Source organism: Rhinoraja longicauda, chromosome 8 (assembly GCF_053455715.1).
Source record: "Rhinoraja longicauda isolate Sanriku21f chromosome 8, sRhiLon1.1, whole genome shotgun sequence".
Lineage (NCBI taxonomy): Eukaryota > Metazoa > Chordata > Chondrichthyes > Rajiformes > Arhynchobatidae > Rhinoraja > Rhinoraja longicauda.
Genome location: NC_135960.1, coordinates 2,382,887 through 2,404,070, shown reverse-complemented (window position 1 = coordinate 2,404,070; position 21,184 = coordinate 2,382,887). Strand labels below are relative to the sequence as shown.

The following is a 21,184-nucleotide window of genomic DNA, read 5'->3' as shown; positions in this document are numbered from 1 at the left end:
ATAAAGTCCAAGTAAAGAGAGTCCAGTGAGATAGATGGTGGGTTAGGACCGCTCTCTAGTTGGTGAGAGGACGGTTCAGTTGCGTGATAACAGCCGGGAAGAAACTGTCCCTGAATCTGGAGGTGTGCGTTTTCACACTTTTGTACCTCTTGCCCGATGGGAGAGGGGAGAAGAGGGAGTGGCCGGGGTGAGACTGGTCCTTGATTATGCTGCTGGCCTTGCCGAGGCAGCGTGAGGTGTAGATGGAGTCAATGCTCAACCTCTCCCAAGGCACAGCCCCTTGTGTCCTGGCAACATCCTGGTAAATCTCTGAACGCTTTCTAGTTTGACAAAATCTTTTCTGTAACATGGCGCCCAAAACTGAACACGTTATTAAATGTGGCCTCAGCAACGTAATGTTTAGAAGTGTAGCTGCTGCCGCAGTTAATGGCCACAAGGTATCTCACTCCCAATACGGCCCAAGGTGACTTCACCGCCCCACGCGACCTCACCCAGCCAGTGGCCACGTGCTCCCACTCAACCAACGGCGGCCACCCGTCCAGGAGGCGGGTTGCTACGCAACCTCCGATAGGCAAACTCACTCAGCCCCGCTCCCCGAACACACACCGACAGCGGCCCGCAGGCCTAATACGGGACAAGGCGGTCCCGTACGGGACAAACCAATTTAGCCCAAAATACGAGATGTCCCGGGTTATATGGGACAGTTGGCAACCCTACGTCAATGGGACAATGACAAGACAATCTATATAATGACAAGCCACCATAGAGAGCATCCTAACACATGGCATCCCTGTGTGGTATCTCAGCTGCACGGAGGCAGAGAGGAAAGCCCTTCAGCGGGTAGTCCACAGAGCTCAGAAAACAATCAGAACACAGCTACCAGCTTTGGAGGGCATCTACAACACACGATGCCTCAGAAAAGCCACCAGCATCCACATAGACTCCTCACACCCCTGCAACAGTCTGTTCGAACTTCTACCATCGGGCAGACGATACAAGGCCTTCTACGCCCGCACCTCCAGACTCAGGAACAGATTCATCCCCAGGGCCATAGCTGCTATGAACCGGTCCTGCTTAGGACAGCAATGGATTCCACAGATTCACCAGCCCTCTGGCTACAGAAACTCCTCCTCATCTCCTTTCTAAAGGTACCTCCTTTTATTCTGCCCTGGGACATGGGTATTTTGAAGAACCCATAACTTCCTGAAGCAGAGTTAAGAATCGTGGCAAGTGACCCAGAGCTGAGATTTCCTCTATGTCCCTCACCTCTCTCCCCCTCCCTCTATCTCTCTCTCTTCCAGTTTTCCTTTTTTTCTGTCTTCCTCTCTTTTCTCTTTCTCCCTCTCCTTTTCTTTCTCCCTATCTGGTTTCACTAATGATTTCAGGCTATTTTTTGCACCTATTGGATTTATTAATATATTGAATTTTGTTTGTTTATTATATATTATCTAAGTATACTGTGACTGCAGGCCTGTTATGCTGCTGCAAGTAAGAGTTTCATTTTTCTGCTGCGGGGACACACTACAGTTAAAGACTCTTGACTCTGCCTCTCTCTCCTCCCCCTCTCCCCCTGTTCCTCTCTCTCTCCCTTGTTCTCTGTCTCCCTCTCTTTCTCTCCCCCTCTCTGCCTTCTAAAACATTTCAGGAGTTTGAAGACGTGAAGATAGACACAAAAAGCTGGAGTAACTCAGCGGGACAGGCAGCATCTCTGGAGAAAAGGAATGGATGACGTTTCGGGTCGAGACCCTTCTTCAGACTGCGAGAAAGCATTTTATCGGGATGAATCGCAGCTTGGTTTGGGAATAGCTCCATCCAAGACCGCAAGAAATTGCAGCGAATTGTGGATGCAGCCCAGACCGTCACACAAACCAACCTCCCTTCCGTTGACTCCATCTACACCTCACTCTGCCTCAGCAAGGCCAGAGGCGGCCCGGTGGCGCAGCGGTAGAGTTGCTGCCTTACAGCGAATGCAGTGCCGGAGACTTAGGTTCTACCCTGACTACGGGCGCCGTCTGTACGGAGTTTGTACGTTCTCCCCGTGACCTGCATGGGTTTTCTCCGAGATCTTCGGTTTCCTCCCACACTCCAAAGACGTACAGTTATGTAGGTTAATTGGCTGGGCAAATGTAAAAATTGTCCCTAGTGTGTGTAGGATAGAGTTAATGTGCGGGGATCTTAGGGCGGCGCGGACCCAGTGGGCCGAAGGGCCTGTTTCCGCGCTATAAATCTAAAAAAATCTAAAAGCATAATCAAGGACCAGTCTCACCCTGGCCACTCCCTCTTCTCCCCTCTCCCATCAGGCAAAAGGTACAGAAGTGTGAAAACGCACACCTCCAGATTTAGGGACAATTTCTTCCCGGCTGTTATCAGGCAACTAAATCATCCTACCACAACAAGAGAGCAGTGCTGAACTATTATCTACCTCTTTGGTGACCCTTGGACTGTCCATAATAGGACTTTGCTGGCTTAACTTGCACTAAATGTTATTCCCTTATCATGTAAATAGCTTGATTGTTATCATGTATTGTCTTTCTGTTGACTGGGTAGAAGGGTCTCGACCCGAAACGTCACCCATTCCCTCTCTCCAGAAATGCCGCCTGTCCCGCTGAGTTACTCCAGCTTTTTGTGTGCAGCACGCAACAAAAGCCTTTCACTGTACCTCGGTTAGGGGTCCTAACTATCTCACTCCCAAATAAGGGACAGGGTGACGTCACCACTCCGTACCACACACGGCCTCACCCAGCCAGCGGCCACGTGCTCCCGCTCCACCAATGGCGGCCGCCCGGGCCGGGAGGCAGGTGGGTACGCAACCTCCGTTGGGCAGCACCCGGGCCTCCGGACCTACACTGTCTGGGACCTATAGCGGCCCCCGGGCCTAGTGTCCGGGCCTACAACGCCCCCCCGGGCCTAATACGGGACAAGGGCGGTCCCGTACGGGACAAATCAATTTAGCCCAAAATACGGGATGTCCTGGCTAATACGGGACAGTTGGAAACCCCTAACCTCGGTACGCATGATAATAAACTAAACTAAGCTGAACTGAATCAGAATATGTGAGAAAATAACTGCAGATGCTGGTACAAATCGAAGGTATTTATTCACAAAATGCTGGAGTAACTCAGCAGGTCAGGCAGCATCTCAGGAGATGCTGCCTGACCTGCTGAGTTGCTCCAGCATTTTGTGAACAGAATATGTGAAATCAGATCATATTTTAACATTCTCTTTTCAGGAGTTCATTAGCGTGACCTCGATAAGAGATTTCAAAGTGTTGCTGCATGCCTGATGGCTTTCTAATCTTCTGCGTCACTCCTTACAAATGATTTTTGCTGAGGCACAACTCCATGTATTTGAAGGCCTTCCTGGAAATGTGTGTGGGTGTGTTATATATCTCTGCCTATTGAGTAGACAGCAACCTGAGAATCAAAATAATTCCTTCCATGTGATTAGTCACACACATAAAACCAGCTTTCTGAAATTGGTTTGGAGAGGGTGTGCACAACAACATTTTTTTTGCAAATTGCTGCCCAACCTCAAGTAATGAATGTAGTGGCGCCGCTGGTAGAGTTGCTGCCTCACGGTGATAGAGTCACACGTTCGGTCCTGACCTCGGGTGCTGTCTGTGTGTATGTGTGTGTGTATGTGTGTGTGTGTGTGTGTGTGTGGAGTTTGTACGTTCTCCCTGTGACCGTGAGTGTTTCCTCCGGGTGCTCCGGTTTCTTCCCACAGACGCGGCGCCGGTTTGTAGGTTGTAGGTTTGTGGAATTATAGCAGGTTTATGGAGAGCGATATGATACAGGTTTTTTTTTGGATAGTCACGGTTCTGATTTACAGAGAAATTAGTTAATGGATCTTTTCCAGGAATTAGAACTCTCTTGTAACTCAGGGAAGAACAGAGGAGGAGATAAGACTTTTCTCTGCCTTCCATCACAGTGAGGGTGTGCCTGGAGGGATCACTGTGATGGATGTTTGTGTTAAACTTATGTAATTGTGTGTCTTGTGCTCTTTACAATAGACAATAGACAATGGGTGCAGGAGTATGCCATTCGGCCCTTCGAGCCAGCACCGCCATTCAATATGGTCATGGCTGATCATTCACAATCAGTACCCCGTTCCTGCCTTCTCCCCATACCCCCTGACTCCGCTATCCTTAAGAGCTCTATCTAGCTCTCTCTTGAATGCATTCAGAGAATTGGCCTCCACTGCTTTCTGAGGCAGAGAATTCCACAGATTTACAACTCTCTGACTGAAAAAGTTTTTCCTCATCTCCGTTCTAAATGGACTACCCCTTATTTTTAAACTATGGCCCCTGGTTCTGGACTCCCCTAACATTGGGAACATGTTTCCTGCCTCTAACGTGTCCAACCCCTTAATAATCTTAAACGTTTCGATAAGATCCCCTCTCATACTTCTAAATACCAGTGTATACAAGCCTAGTAGTTCCAGTCTTTCAACATATGACAGTCCCGCCATTCTGGGAATTAACCTAGTAAACCTACGCTGCACGCCCTCAATAGCAAGAATATCCTTCCTCAAATTTGGAGACCAAAACTGCACACAGTACTCCAGGTGCGGTCTCACTAGGGCCCTGTACAACTGCAGAAGGACCTCTTTGCTCCTATACTCAACTCCTCTTGTTATGAAGGCCAACATTCCATTGGCTTTCTTCACTGCCTGCTGTACCGGCATGCTTACTTTCAGTGACTGATGCACTAGGACACCCAGATCTCGTTGTACGTCCCCTTTTCCCAACTTGACACCATTCAGATAATAATCTGCCTTCCTATTCTTACCACCAAAGTGGAAAACCTCACACTTATCCACATTAAACTGCATCTGCCATGCATCCGCCCACTCACACAACCTGTCCAAGTCACCCTGTAACCTCATAGCATCTTCCTCACAGCTCACACTACCACCCAGCTTTGTATCATCTGCAAATTTGCTAATGGTACTTTTAATCCCTTCATCCAAGTCATTGATGTATATTGCAAATAGCTGCGGTCCCAGCACCGAGCCTTGCGGTACCCCACTAGTCATTGCCTGCCATTCTGAAAGGGACCCATTTATCCCCACTCTTTGCTTTCTGTCTGTCAACCAATTTTCTATCTATGTCAGTACCCTACCTCCAATACCATGTGCTCTAATTTTGCCCACCAATCTCCTATATGGGACCTTGTCGGCTTTCTGAAAGTCCAGGTACACCACATCCCCCGGCTCTCCCCTGTCAATTTTCCTAGTTACACCCTCAAAAAATTCCAGAAGAGTAGTCAAGCATGATTTCCCCTTTGTAAATCCATGCTGACTCGGAACGATCCTGTTACTGCTATCCAAATGCTCCGCAATTTCGTCTTTTATAATTGACTCCAGCATCTTCCCCACCACTGATGTCAGACTAACTGGTCTATAATTTCCCGTTTTCTCTCTCCCTCCTTTCTTAAAAAGTGGGGCAACATTAGCTACCCTCCAATCCACAGGAACTGATCCTGAATTTATAGAACATCGGAAAATGATCACCAATGCGTCCACAATTTCTAGAGTCACCTCCTTAAGTACCCTGGGATGCAAACCATTAGGCCCTGGGGATTTATCAGCATTCAGTCCCATCAGTCTACCCAAAACTTTTTCCTGCCTAATGTGGATTTCCTCCTGTTTCTCCATCACCCTAGGATCTCTGGCCACTAGAACATCTGGGAGGTTGTTTGTATCTTCCTTAGTGAAGACAGATCCAAAGTACTGGTTCAACTCGTCTGCCATTTCCTTGTTCCCCATAATAAATTCCCCCGCTTCTGTCTTCAAGGGACCCACATTTGCCTTGACTATTTTTTTCCTCTTCCCATACCTAAAAAACCTTTTACTATCCTCCTTTATATTATTGGCTAGTTTACCCTCGTACCTCATCTTTTCTCCCCTTATTGTCTTTTTATTTATCTTCTGTTGCTCTTTAAAAGTCCCAATCCTCTGGCTTCCCACTCTTTTTTGCTATGTTATACATCTCTTTTATTTTTATGTTGTCCTTGAATTCCCTTGTCAGCCACAGGTGCCTCTTACTCCCCTTAGAATCTTTCCTCCTCTTTGGGATAAATTGATCCTGCAACTTCTGCATTATTCCCAGGAATACCTGCCATTGCTGTTCCACCGTCTTCCCTGCTAGGGCCTCCTTCCAGTCAATTTTGGCCAGCTTCTGCCTCATGTCTCTGTAATCCCCTTTGCTATACTGTAATACTGACACTTACGATTTTCCCTTCTCCCTCTCAATTTGTAGAGTAAAACTTATCATATTGTGGTCACTGCCTCCTAATGGCTCTTTTACCTCGAGTCCCCTTATCAGATCAATTTCATTGCACAACACTAAATCCAGAATTGCCTTCTCCCTGGTAGGCTCCAGTACAAGCTGTTCTAAGAATGGGTATGGAGAGAAGGCAGGTACAGGTTACTGAGCTGGATGATCAGCCATGATCATATTGAATGGCGGTGCAGGCTCGAAGGGCTGAATGGCCTACTCCTGCACCTATTTTCTATGTTTCTAAGAATCCATCTCGGAGGCACTTCACAAACTCTCTTTCCTGGGGTCCATTACCAACCTGATTTTCCCAGTCTACCTGCATGTTGAAATCTCCCATAACCACCGTAGCATTACATTTGTGACATGCCAATTTTAGCTCCTGAATCAACTTGCACCCTGTGTCGAGGCTACTATTTGGGGGCCTGTAGATAACTCCCATTAGGGTCTTTTTACCCTTACAATTCCTCATTTCTATCCATACTGATTCTACATCTCCTGATTCTATGTCCCCCCTTGCAAGGGAATGAATATCATTCCTCACCAACAGAGCGACCCCGCCCCCTCTCCCCACCTGTCTGTCTTTTGCTTTATTGTTTATGACTGCATGGCAACGACAATTTCAATTTCAAATTTATTTTTGAAATGACAATAAAAGCAATTTGATTTGATTTGGATTTGCCTGACTGTATTCAAAGACCCAAAGTGCTGGTGTAACTGGGTGAGTCAGGCAGCATCCCTGGAGAACATGGATTATGGGTGACATTTCAGGCTGGGACCCTTCTTCAGACTGATTGTAGGGGGCAGGGGGGGGGAGAAAGTTTCTGTTTAGTTTATTGTCACGTGTACTGAGGTACGGTGAAAAGCTTGTGTTGCGTGCTGTCCAGTCAGGGGAAAGACAACACATGATTACAATCGATCCATTTACAGTGTACATGATACATGATAGGATCGATAAAACTTTATTCATCCCCCATGGGAAATTCGTGCATCTAGCTTGTCCAGTCAGCGGCGCTCCCTCACTGCCCCCCCCCCCCCCCCCCCCCGTCGAACCTTCACCGGCTGCGGCGCTCCCTCACTGCTCACTCGCCCCGCGGCGTTCCCTCGCTCCCCTCCCTCACTGTCCGCGGCGCTCCCTCACTCACCCCGCGGCGCTCCCTCACTGCTCACTCGCCCCGCGGCGCTCCCTCGCTCCCCTCCCTCACTGTCCGCGGCGCTCCCTCACTCACCCCGCGGCGCTCCCTCACTGCTCACTCGCCCCGCGGCGCTCCCTCGCTCCCCTCCCTCACTGTCCGCGGCGCTCCCTCACTCACCCCGCGGCGCTCCCTCACTGCTCACTCGCCCTGCGGCGCTCCCTCACTCTCAGTGGCGCTCCCTCAACCGTCGGCGGCGCTCCCTCAATCGTCTGCGGCGCTCCCTCACTCACCCTGCAGCGCTCCCTCACTCTCGGCGGCGCTCCCTCAACCGTCTGCGGCGCTCCCTCACTCTCGGCGGCGCTCCCTCAACCGTCTGCGGCGCACCCTCACTCACCCCGCGGCGCTCCCTCAACCGTCTGCGGCGCCCACTCACTGCCCGCGGCGCTCCCTCACTCACCCCGCGGCGCTCCTTCGCCCGTCTGCGGCGCTCCCTCTCACTAACCCCGCGGCGCTCCCTCAACCGTCTGCGACGCTCCCTCACAGCCCGCGGCGCTCTCTCACTCTCGGCGGCGCTCCCTCACTCACCCCGCGGCGCTCCCTCAAACTCGGCGGCGCTCCCTCAACCGTCTGCGACGCTCCCTCAATCACCCCGCGGCGCCCCCTCACTCTCAGCGGCGCTCCCTCACTGCTCGCGGCGCTCCCTCACTCCCCCGCGGCGTTCCCTCGCCCGCAAGATGGCGGCATCCAGCGTCGCGCAGGACCCCGTCGCCAAGGCAACTCCCGGCGCCGCCCCCAGAGCGGCCCTCGCCGCGCCTGCCGTCACCAGGGCAACGGGCCTTCCCATCCCCTCACCCACACTCCCATCACCTGGGATCATTGCCCAGCTTGGCCCAGGGAGTCAACACTGGCACTTTTGATTCCACACTGTGTTCCCAAACTGTGTGTACGACTTATGATGTGGGAAAACAGGCCCTTCGGCTCAACTTGCCCATACTGACCCCAACATGTCCCATGCACCAACAAGGCACATTTCTGTTCTGCACATACTTGGCCTATAAACTTATTCATTCATTCATTCAGAGAAGATTTATGAGGATGTTTGCACGACTCAAGAGTTTCTTGGTTTCTTGGTCCTCCAAAATATTCCAAATGGAATTTAAACTGGAGGTCTGAGCTACAGGGAAGAAGTTGAGCAGTGTTGTACTTAAATGCGCGTAGTATAAAAAATAAAGTGGATGAGCTTGAGGCTCAGTTAGTCATGGGCAAGTATGATGTTGTAGGGATCACTGAGACATGGCTACAAGAGGACCAGGGCTGGGAACTGAATATTCAGGGGTACACAACGTATAGAAAAGACAGACAGGTGGGCAGAGGGGGTGGGGTTGCTCTGATGGTAAGGAATGATATTCATTCCCTTGCAAGGGGTGACATAGAATCAGGAGATGTTGAATCAGTATGGATAGAAATGAGAAATTGTAAGGGTAAAAAGACCCTAATGGGAGTTATCTATAGGCCCCCAAACAGTAGCCTCGACATAGGGTGCAAGTTGAATCAGGAGATAAAATTGGCGTGTCAAAAATGTAATGCTACGGTGGTTATGGGAGATTTCAACATGCAGGTAGACTGGGAAAATCAGGTTGGAAATGGACCCCAGGAAAGAGAGTTTGTAGAGTGCCTTCGAGATGGATTCTTAGAACAGCTTGTACTGGAGCCTACCAGGGAGAAGGCAATTCTGGATTTAGTGTTGTGTAATGATCCTGATCTGATAAGGGGACTAGAGGTAAAAGAGCCATTAGGAGGCAGTGATCACAACATGATAAGTTTTACTCTGCAAATGGAAAGGCAGAAGGGAAAATCGGAAGTGTCGGTATTACAGTTTAGCAAAGGGGATTACAGAGGCATGAGGCAGGAGCTGGCCAAAATTGATTGGAAGGAGGCCCTTGCAGGGAAGACGGTAGAACAGCAATGGCAGGTATTCCTGGGAATAATGCAGAGGTTGCAGGATCAATTTATTCCAAAGAGGTGGAAAGACTCTAAGGGGAGTAAGAGACACCTGTGGCTGACGAGGGAAGTCAGGGACAGCATAAAAATTAAGGAGAGGAAGTATAACATAGCAAAGAAGAGTGGGAAGACAGAGGATTGGGACTCTTTTAAAGAGCAACAAAAGTTAACTAAAAAGGCAATATGGGGAGAAAAGATGAGGTACGAGGGTAAACTAGCCAATAATATAAAGGAGGATAGCAAAAGTTTTTTTAGGTACGTGAAGAGGAAAAAAATAGTCAAAGCAAATGTGGGTCCCTTGAAGACAGAAGCAGGGGAATTTATTATGGGGAACAAAGAAATGGCAGACGAGTTAAACCGTTACTTTGGATCTGTCTTCACTGAGGAAGATACACACAATCTCCCAAATGTTCTAGGGGCCGGAGAACCTAGGGTGATGGAGGAACTGAAGGAAATCCACATTAGGCAGGAAATGGTTTTGGGTAGACTGATGGGACTGAAGGCTGATAAATCCCCAGGGCCTGATGGTCTGCATCCCAGAGTACTTAAGAAGGTGGCTCTAGAAATAGTGGAAGCATTGGAGATCATTTTTCAATGTTCTATAGATTCAGGATCAGTTCCTGTGGATTGGAGGATAGCAAATGTTATCCCACTTTTTAAGAAAGGAGGGAGAGAGAAAACGGGTAATTATAGACCAGTTAGTCTGACATCAGTGGTGGGGAAGATGCTGGAGTCAATTATAAAAGACGAAATTGCTGAGCATTTGGATAGCAGTAACGGGATCATTCCGAGTCAGCATGGATTTACGAAGGGGAAATCATGCTTGACAAATCTACTGGAATTTTTTGAGGATGTAACTAGGAAAATTGACAAGGGAGAGTCAGTGGATGTGGTGTACCTCGACTTTCAGAAAGCCTTCGACAAGGTCCCACATAGGAGATTAGTGGGCAAAATTAGGGCACATGGTATTGGGGGTAGGGTACTGACATGGATAGAAAATTGGTTGACAGACAGAAAGCAAAGAGTGGGGATAAATGGGTCCCTTTCGGAATGGCAGTGGGGTACCGCAAGGTTCGGTGCTGGGACCCCAGCTATTTACGATATACATTAATGACTTAGACGAAGGGATTAAAAGTACCATTAGCAAATTTGCAGATGATACTAAGTTGGGGGGTAGTGTGAATTGTGAGGAAGATGCAATAAGGCTGCAGGGTGACTTGGACAGGTTGTGTGAGTGGGCGGATACATGGCAGATGCAGTTTAATGTAGATAAGTGTGAGGTTATTCACTTTGGAAGCAAGAATAGAAAGGCAGATTATTATCTGAATGGTGTCAAGTTAGGAGGAGGGGGAGTTCAACGAGATCTGGGTGTCCTAGTGCATCAGTCAATGAAAGGAAGCATGCAGGTACAGCAGGCAGTGAAGAAAGCCAATGGAATGTTGGCCTTCGTAACAAGAGGAGTTGAGTATAGGAGCAAAGAGGTCCTTCTACAGTTGTACCGGGCCCTGGTGAGACCGCACCTGGAGTACTGTGTGCAGTTTTGGTCTCCAAATTTGAGGAAGGATATTCTTGCTATGGAGGGCGTGCAGCGTAGGTTCACTAGGTTAATTCCCGGAACGGCGGGACTGTCGTATGTTGAAAGGCTGGAGCGATTGGGCTTGTATACACTGGAATTTAGAAGGATGAGGGGGGATCTTATTGAAACATATAAGATAATTAGGGGATTGGACACATTAGAGGCAGATAACATGTTCCCAATGTTGGGGGAGTCCAGAACAAGGGGCCACAGTTTAAGAATAAGGGGTAGGCCATTTAGAACGGAGATGAGGAAGAACTTTTTCAGTCAGAGGGTGGTGAAGGTGTGGAATTCTCTGCCTCAGAAGGCAGTGGAGGCCAGTTCGTTGGATGCTTTCAAGAGAGAGCTGGATAGAGCTCTTAAGGATAGCGGAGTTAGGGGGTATGGGGAGAAGGCAGGAACGGGGTACTGATTGAGAGTGATCAGCCATGATCGCATTGAATGGCGGTGCTGGCTCGAAGGGCTGAATGGCCTACTCCTGCACCTATTGTCTATTGTCTATTGGCTGGGTCTCTGTTGCTTGGAGCGCAGGAGGATGAGGGGAGATCTTATAGAGGTGTACAAAAATCATCAGAGGAATAGATCGGGTAGATGCAGAGTCTCTTGCCAAGAGTAGGGGAAGCGCGGGTTGGAGGACATAGGTTCAAGGTAAAGGGGAAAAGATTTAATAGGAATCGGAGGGGTGACCTTTTCACACAAAGGGTAGATGAAAATTAGAGATGGAAGGGTAAGGTGTGAAAACGACAGATCAAAGCTTACGATTATCAAGAAAATGTAGAATGGTTCATTGTTAGCTGAGCGGTAGATGACAACGAGGCAAACAATCAGTAAAATTTAATCAGGACAGTGAAACTAGTCGGAAAACTAGGGTGAGGGAGGGACGGGGAGAGAGGGAAAGCAAGGATTACTTGAAGTTAGAGAAATCAAATTCATACTGCTGGGGTGTAAGATCCCAAGCGAAACATTGAGGTGTTGTTTCTCCAATTTGTGTTGGGCCTCACTCTGACAGTGGAGGATAGGGTTGCCAACTACCTCACTCCCAAATAAGGGACAAAAGGTGACATCACCACCCCGCGCCCCACCTGACCTCACTCAGCCAGCGGCCACGTGCTCCCGCTCCACCAATGGCGGCCGCTTGGGCCGGGAGGCGGGTTGTTACGCAACCTCCGTTAGGCGACGCCCAGCCCTCCGGACCTACACTGTCCCCCGGGCCTACTGTCCCCCGGGCCTACAGTGGCCCCCGGGCCTACAGTGGCCCCCGGGCCTACACCCCCCGGACCTAATACGGGACAAGGGCAGTCCCGTACGGGACAAACCAATTTAGCCCAATATATGGCTAATACGGGACAGTTGGCAACCCTAGTAGAGGAGGCTCAGGACAGAAAGGTCAGTGTGGGAATGGGAAGGAGAATGAAAGTGTTTAGCATCTGGGAGATCGCACAAGCCAGGCGGACTGAGCGGAGGTGCTCAGCGAAACGATCGGCTATCGTTTCTCCAGCAGTTTGTTTGTTGTTCCAGCTCCGGCATCTGTGGTCTATTGGGTCTGTAGTTGTTTTATTCTGTCTGCCTTTTTTCAGTGTTAATATTTAATCTTTCTTTAAAGAAAAAGACAACTCAATGAATATTGGCTCACTTCATGCTGTATTTTATCTTTTGGTAGTAAAAGCTTCATGTACAGAACATTTTGTAGCCCTAGGCAGATATGTTTTACGATCTATAAACAATGTGTGCATACATTTGCAGTCAGTTTGCTGATCACTCAACATAGAGTGATATAGTGTAGAAACAGGACCTTCGGCCCAACTTGCCCACACCGGCCAACATGTCCCAGCTACACTCTGCCCACCTGACCTCCATATTGGTCCTATCCCTGTACCCGTCTAACAAAACAGTTTCTTGAATGTTGGTTTATTCACAAAATGCTGGAGTAACTCAGCAGGTCAGGCAGCATCTCGGGAGAGAAGGAATGGGTGATGTTTCGGGTCGAGACCCTTCTTCATCTTAAATGTTAGGATAGTCCCAGCCTCAACTATCTCCTCTGGCAGCTTATTCTATACACCACCACCATTTGTGTGTAAAAGTTACCCCTCAGATTCTTATTGAATCTTTTCCCCTTCACCTTAAACCTATGTCCTCTGGTCTTCGATTCACCTACTCTGGGCAAGAGACTGTGCATCTATCCCATCTATTCCTTTCATGAACATAAATATGATTATTTTAAACCCACAAAAACTGAGAACAAAAGGACACAGAGTGCTGGAGTAACTCTGCGGATCAGGCATTATCTCTGGAGAACATGTTTCGTCTAAGGATCCCGAGATGTCACTTATCCACGTTCTCCAGAGATGCTGCCGGACCCAAAGATAGACACAAAAAGCTGGAGTAACTCAGCGGGTCAGACTGCATCTCTGGAGAAAAGGAATAGGTGACATTTCAGGTCAAGACCCTTCTTCACCGAAGGGTATCGACCCAAAACGTCACCTAATCCTTCTCTCCGGAGATGCTGCCTGGGACAGCATTTTTTGTGTCTATCTTCTGTTTAAACCAGCATCTGCAGTTCCTTCCTACACATGCTGCCTGACCCGCTGAGATACTCCAGCACTTTGTGTCCTTTTGCGTAAACCAACATCTGCAGTTCCTAGTTTCTACTCTAAGTTCTGAGAACAATATCTTCCTGCAGGGGAGAATATTTCCAGCTGTTACATATTCTGAAACAGTGAAAGAAAGCATCCCACACAAGAACAAGATATTGCTGAGATAAGGCCTCCAGGCAGTTTAGGTACCGGATTTTCACACCGATGATGGAACTAAACATTCACTGAGATGGTAAAGTTAGACATACAGCCCATTGTACATTGTCCTACAGGGTGACACAGCTGGTAGAGCCACTGACTTCATAGCCACGGACAGCTGTGGAAGCCCAACGATCGCCGAGCCTGCGCTTGGTCTCACCGCTATACAGGAGGCCTATTATAATGTATGACCAAGACTATTAAGCTGTCACCCTCAAAACCAAGAGCACCAATAAAAAGAGAATATATTAAAAGAAAGGCAGCACTGTATGTTGTTTCTTTTTTTTTTTTTCCTAATCAGATGTGCAGCACTTTGGTCAACGTGGATTGTTTTTAAATGTGCTATACAAATAAAATTGACTTGACTTGACTTGACAATGGCACAGTGGTAGAGTTGCTGCCTTAAGTTGCAGGGACTAGAGTTCAAACCAGACTACGGGCGCTGCCTGTACGGAGTTTGTATGTTCTCCCTGTGTGGGAGAACTGCCTGGGTTTTCTCAGAGATCTCCGGTTTCCTCCCACATTCCAAAGACGTACAGGTTTGCAGGTTCATCGGCTTGGTATAAATGCAAATTGTCCCTAGTGTGTGTAGGATAGTGTCAGAGTGTGGGGATCACTGGTCGGCACGGACTCTGTGGGCCGAAGGGGCTGTTTCCGCACTGTATCTATATATTAAACTTAATAAACGCCCCAACAATTTTACATAGGGCCTTCACTGCAAGCACAGATGCTCCGCGACTTACGATGCTCTGACTTACGATATTTCGACTTTACGATGGTGCGCGGCGGTAGAGTTGCTGCCTTACAGCGAATGCAGCGCCGGAGACCCAGGATCGATCCCGACTACGGGCGCTGTCTGTGCGGAGTTTGTACGTTCTACCCGTGACCTGCGTGGGTTTTCTCCGAGCTCTTCGGTTTCCTCCCACACTCCAAAGACGTGCAGGTTTTTGTAGGTTAATTGGCTTGGTGTATGTGTAAATTGTCCCACGTGTGTGTAGGATAGTGTTGATGTGCGGGGATCGCTGGTGGGCACAGACCCGGTGGGCCAAAAGGGCCTGTTTCCGCGCTGTATCTCTAAATTAAATGGGCAGCGAGCCGCCGATTCTGGTCAGCCACGCGATCAAGTGTATTAAATGCATTTTCGACTTACGATAGGTTTATCAGAACATAACCGCCTCGTAAGTCGAGGAGCATCTGTGCTCTACACTTTGTGGGTGTTAATATTTACCTCAGTTTAGTTGATCTCAGTTCAGTTTATTGTCAAGCGTACCGAGATACAGTGAAAAACGTTTGTTGCGTGCTAGTGTTAATATTAATCTTCTTTAAAGGAAAAGACAACTCAATGAACATTGGTACACTTCTTGCATTTGAACTTTTAGTGGTAAAAGCTTCATTTACAATATATTCCTCGTGACTTCACGCAGGTATGTTTGTTTCTCATCATCTATAAATAAAGGGAGAGCATCTTATACACAAGCCCCACAAGGTTTCGAGAAAAAGACATCGAGTAGCAACCCCTGATATCTGAACATATTTGTTCAGGTGCACTTTGTTTCCAAACACACATTTTTCAGTAAACACAGTACTAAGATCTGTTAGAATATTTCCACCAAGGGGAAAATACACAGCTACAAAAGTTTCCCGTTCAAGCAAATGCCAGTGCCAAAATTGTGAAGATAGAATGTTTCCAAGTTTCCGTGCAAAATTTCCAGAATGTTCTTCCCTCACGTTTCCCCTCCATTGGTTGCGTGTTGCAAAACTAATTACGTCTCTGGATTAGTACGGGGTGTCAGGGGTTATGGAGAGAAGGCAGGAGAATGGGGGTCAGGAGGGAGAGATAGATCAGCCACGATTGAATGGCGGAGCAGACTTGATGGGCCGAATGGCCTTACGAACGTCTCCAATACAGAGGGAGGGAGGGAGGGCAAGTGTATGGGGGTGGGGGATAACGAGGGCAGGGGAGGTGGAGGGAAGACAGAGAAGGGCCCCGTTTCCCGAGGACGGTTTGGAACGCTATCTACAATTGAAAATTTCTTTACGCTTTCGGACCTCTTGCAGAACGCGGGACCTGAAGAGCGTCAAGTCTTCGCTGGGTTCCCGCTCCACCCCGAGAGCTTCGTGCAGGATACTGGAATGGGTCCGCAGGAACGGGTTGTACTCCTTCTCCTCACCGATCGTCGAGGGGGACTGGAACAAACGAGAGAGAGAGAGATGACAGGCTTAGAGCGGGAGGCTGAAGTCGGCAGCGGGAAGATTACGCCCACGACCGATGGGTAGGATAGAAACATAGAAAATAGGTGCAAGAGTAGGCCATTCGGCCCTTCGAGCCTGCACCGCCATTCAATATGATCATGGCTGATCATTCAGCTCAGTAGCCTGTACCTGCCTTCTCTCCATACCCCCTGATCCCTTTAGCAAAAAGGGCCACATCTAACTCCCTCTTAAATATAGCCAATGAACTGGCCTCAACTACCTTCTGTGGCAGAGAATTCCACAGACTCACCACTCTCTGTGTGAAGAAATGTTTTCTCATCTCGGTCCTAAAAGACTTCCCCCTTATCCTTAAGCTGTGACCCCTAGTTCTGGACTCCCCCAACATCGGGAACAATCTTCCCGCATCTAGCCTCTCCAACCCCTTAAGAATTTTATATGTTTCTATAAGATCCCCCCTCAGTCTTCTAAATTCCAGCGAGTACAAGCCCAGTCTATCCAGTCTTTCCTCATATGCAAGTCCCGCCATCCCAGGGATCAATCTGGTGAACCTTCTCTGTACTCCCTCTAAGGCAAGAACGTCTTTCCTCAGGTTAGGAGACCAAAACTGCACACAATACTCCAGGTGCGGTCTCACCAAGGCCCTGTACAACTGCAGCAGAACCTCCCTGCTCCTAAACTCAAATCCTCTTGCTATGAATGCCAACATACCATTCGCTTTCTTCACTGCCTGCTGCACCTGCATGCTTGCTTTCAATGACTGGTGCACCATGACACCCAGGTCCCGTTGCATCTCCCCTTCTCCCAATCGGTCACCATTCAGGTAATACTCTGCTTTCCTGTTCTTGCCGCCAAAGTGGATAACCTCACATTTATCCACATTTGCTGGTTTAAATCGAAGGTAGACACAAAATCGAAGGTAGACTCCAAAGACGTACAGGTTTGTAGGTTAATTGACTGGGTAAATGTAAAAATTGTCCCTAGTGTGTGTAGGATAGTGTTAATGTGCGGGGATCGCTGGTCAGCGTGGACCCGACCCGGTGGGCCTGTTTCCGCGCTGTATCTCTAAATCTAAAAAAAAAAAATCTAAAATGCTGGAGTAACTCAGCGGGTCAGGCAGCATCTCGGGAGAGAAGGGATGGGCGACGTTTCGGGTCGAGACCCTTCTTCGTGGTGTAGAGTGGACCAGTTTCCCCACTCACTGCCCAGTTCCTTGGACTCAAATAGATCAGGCCCTGGAGTCCGGGCAACATCCTCATAAATCTTCTCTGCACCCTTCCCAGCTTGACACCATCTTTTCTAGAGCATTATCCACTAAACTGAACACAACAGTGAAGTCTGAAGAAGGGTCTCGAGCCGAAACGTCACCCATTCCTTCTCTCCCGAGATGCTGCCTGACCTGCTGAGTTACTCCAGCATTTTAGATTTATTTTTTTTAGATTTAGAGATACAGCGTGGAAACAGGCCCACCGGGTCCACGCCGACCAGCGATCCCCGCACATTAACACTGAAGCTGCATCATGATTTCTGTGGGAACGCTGGTTTAAATCAAGATCGTCCTGTCAATGGAAGGTTCGAGGCCCCCGACCGCTGGAGAACAAAGACGGGAGAGATTGAACTTTTTTCTGCCTTCCATCAGTGAGGAATGTGGAGGAGTCACTGTGGTGGATGTTCATGCTAAAATGTATTTTGTGTGTCCTGTTGCTTTTTATTGTTTTGACTGTACGGCAAATGACATTCCTTGCATGTTGCAAGACGTACTTATTGACATTGTGATTGTGATTAAATCGAAGGTAGACAAAATGCAGGAGTAACTCAGCGGGTCAGGCAGCATCTCGGGAGAAAAGGAATGGGTGATGTTTTGGGGTCCAAAGACGTACAGGTATGTAGGTTAATTGGCTGGGTAAATGTAAATGTAAAAATTGTCCCTAGTGGGTGTAGGATAGTGTTAATGTACGGGGATCGCTGGGCGGCACGGACTTGGAGGGCCGAAAAGGCCTGTTTCCGGCTGTATATATATGATATGATATGATATGAGACCCTCCTTCAGATTTCTAGACTCGTTCTCCACGCCCTGAACCATGAAGGCACGCAGACCGTATGCCATCTTTATTACAGAAAGACAACCCCACATGTAGATTTGAACTCACAGTGCAGTGGTTCAGATGCCTCTGCTGCAGAACCCATTCCAGCTTTGTGAAGATAGCAGAGTTGTTTGGTTCAACAGAAGCTGCAAACATCAGATTATCCTGCGCATACTCGTGTCCTGGAGGTCAGATCACATACACACATGCGGTTAAAGCACCCGTCAACTTCAAATTACATTAAAAAGAACATCGGACCAGAATAATTCTGGGCGGCACGGTGGCGCAGCGGTAGAGTTGCCGCCTTACAGCGAATGCAGCGCCGGAGACTCAGGTTTGATCCTGACTACGGGCACCGTCTGTACGGAGTTTGTACGTTCTCCCCGTGACCTGCGTGGGTTTTCTCCGAGATCTTCGGTTTCCTCCCACACTCCAAAGACGTACAGGTATGTAGGTTAATTGACTGGGTAAATGTAAAAATTGTCTCTAGTGTGTGTAAGATAGTGTTAGTGTGCGGGGATCGCTGGGCGGCAGGGACTCGGTGGGCCGAAGGGCCTGTTTCCGCGCTATATCTCTAAATCTAAAAAAAAATCTAAAATTCCAAAATAATTCCTAATTTGAGGAAGGACGTCCTTGCTATTGAGGCAGTGCAGCGTAGGTTCACCAGGTCCCGGGATGGCGGGACTGTCGTGTGAGGAAAGACTGGAGAAAGACTGGGCTTGTATTCACTGGAGTTTCGAAGGATGAGAGGGGATCTTATAGAGACGTATAAAATTATAAAAGGACTGGACAAGCTAGATGCATGAAAAATGTTCCCAATGTTGGGGGAGTCCAAAACCAGGGGCCACACAGTCTAAGAATGGGGTGGGAGCTGCTTTACATCCTCCTCGTCCACCCTGGGTAGTTCTACGGAATTGGCAACATTTGCAGCCAAACGTCAACTACGGTACTTGGAGTGAGGGGGTATGGGGAGAAGGCAGGAACGGGGTACTGATTGAGAGTGATCAGCCATGATCGCATTGAATGGCGGTGCTGGCTCGAAGGGCTGAATGGCCTACTCCTGCACCTATTTTCTATTGAAGCACCAATTGCCACTTGTCAAAGAATAAAGGGGAGGCCATTTAAAACAGAGGTGAGAATTTTTTTTTCTACCTAAAGAGTTCTGAATTTGTGGAGTTCTCTGCCACAGAAGTCAGTGGAGGCCAATTCATTGTATAAATTTAAAAGAGAGTTAGATAGAGCTCAAGGTGCTAGCGGGATCAAAGGATATGGGGAGAAGGCAGGCACGGGTTACTGATTGTGGATGATCAGCCATGATCACAATGAATGGCGGTGCTGGCTTGAAGGGCCAAATTGCCTCCTCTTGCACATATTTTTTATGTTTCTATGACCAGAATACGGCCATTCGGCTCATTGCGGCTGCTCCACCATTCTATCACGGCCGATCTATCATCGTCCGACGCTCCAGAGAAAACAATCCAATCTTGTTCAACCTCTCCTAAAAACAAATACCCTCTCCTGTAAAGTCTACTACTAAAGCAACAAAGGAGTTTTTCAAAACTAAAAAAATGGTCAATTCTCGAGTGGCCAAGCCAATCACCTGATCTGAACCCAATTCAGCATGCCTTTTATATGCTGAAGAGAAAACTGAAGGGGACTGGCCCCCAAAACAAGCATAAGTTAAAGATGGCTGCAATACAGGCCTGGCAGAGCATCACCAGAGAAGACACCCAGCAACTGGTGATGTCCATGAATCACAGACTTCAAGCAGTCATTGCATGCAAAGGATATGCAACAAAATACTAAACATGACTACTTTCATTTGCATGACATTGCTGTGTCCCAAACATTATGATGCCCTGAAATGGGGGGGGGGGGGGGGGGGTGGGGGGCCTATGTATAAACACTGCTGTAATTTCTACATGGTGAAACCAAAATGTATAAAAAGGGCCTTTAAAATCTGACAATGTGCACTTTAACCACATGTGATTTTTTCTATCACAAATCTCAAATTGTGGAGTACAGAGGCAAATAAATAAATGGGTCTTTGTCCCAAACATTATGGAGGGACATTATGTATGTCCTCTGGTTCTCTATTCCCCAACTCTGTGCAAGAGAACCTACCCGATCTCTTCCCTTTCATGATATTGAACATCTCTGTAAGATTTGAACACCTCTGTACGGTGGCACAGCGGTAGAGTTGCTGCCTTACAGCGAATACAGCACCTGCGACTCAGGTTCGATCCTGACCACGGGCGCCGTCTGTATGGAGTTTGTACGTTCTCCCCGTGACCTGTGTGGGTTATCTCCGAGATCTTCGGTTTCCTCCCACACTCCAAAGATGTACATGTATGTAGGTTAATTGACTGGGTAAAATGTAAAAATTGTTCCTAGTGTATGCAAGATAGTGTTAATGTGCGGGGATCACTGGGCGGCACGGACTCGGTGGGCCGAAGGGCCTGTTCCCGCGCTGTATCTTTAAATACTTCGACATTTCCACCCCAGGAAAAATCGCCCCACATCCTCCTGCGCTCCAAGGAGTTGATGGGCGGTCACGGTGGCGCAGCGGTAGAGTTGCTGCCTTACAGCGAACGCAGCATCGGTGTACTACGGGCGCTGTCTGTACGGAGTTTGTACGTTCTCCCCATGATCTGTGTGGGTTTTCTCCGAGATCTTCGGTTCCTCCCACACTCCAAAGACGTACAGGTTTGTAGGTTAGTTGACTTGGTAAATGTAAAAATCGTGTGTAGGATAGTGTTAATGTGCGGGGATCACTGGTCGGTGCGGACCCGGTGGGCCGAAGGGGCCTGTTTCCATCCTGTATCTCTAAACTAGAGTCCTAGACTGCTCAACCTCTTGGAGAAGGTGGGGAGGGGATGCGGGACGATGACCGTACAGACCCTCACGCTCGCCCCGTTTACCTGGCCACAGTAGCGTCTCGTCCCCCAGGGTGCCCACGACATCCAGCGAAGACAGCATCAGCGAGGAGCTGCCTTCGAAGATCCGACCTGCGAGGGGATACACAACCAAGAGGCTAGTGGCGGTGGTGAACAAGGCGCACATACTGACACATGGGCATGTCTCCGCGGGAGATCCATGCGCTC

The 21,184-nt window shown here is 48.5% G+C and overlaps 2 protein-coding genes across 5 annotated transcripts in view; both read right to left on the bottom strand.

Moving 5' to 3' along the window:
• catip (ciliogenesis associated TTC17 interacting protein) overlaps positions 1 to 7,436 on the bottom strand; it is a 40,924-nt gene extending 33,488 nt beyond the window's left edge. The window contains exon 1 of the mRNA XM_078404356.1: positions 7,426 to 7,436. The gene's annotated coding sequence lies outside the window, so the exon portion shown is untranslated. The remainder of the gene's footprint in view (positions 1 to 7,425) is intronic.
• Positions 7,437 to 15,143: 7,707 nt separating this feature from the next.
• Positions 15,144 to 21,184, bottom strand: part of pnkd (PNKD metallo-beta-lactamase domain containing) — a 39,902-nt gene continuing 33,861 nt past the window's right edge. For all 4 annotated transcript variants that reach the window (XM_078403258.1, XM_078403259.1, XM_078403257.1 and 1 more), the window contains exons 7-9: positions 21,002 to 21,088; positions 18,147 to 18,262; positions 15,144 to 15,972 (exon numbers count right to left, since the gene is read on the bottom strand). In XM_078403258.1, coding sequence (XP_078259384.1) covers positions 15,799 to 15,972; positions 18,147 to 18,262; positions 21,002 to 21,088 — 377 coding nt within the window. In that variant the 3' untranslated portion in view covers positions 15,144 to 15,798. The remainder of the gene's footprint in view (positions 15,973 to 18,146; positions 18,263 to 21,001; positions 21,089 to 21,184) is intronic.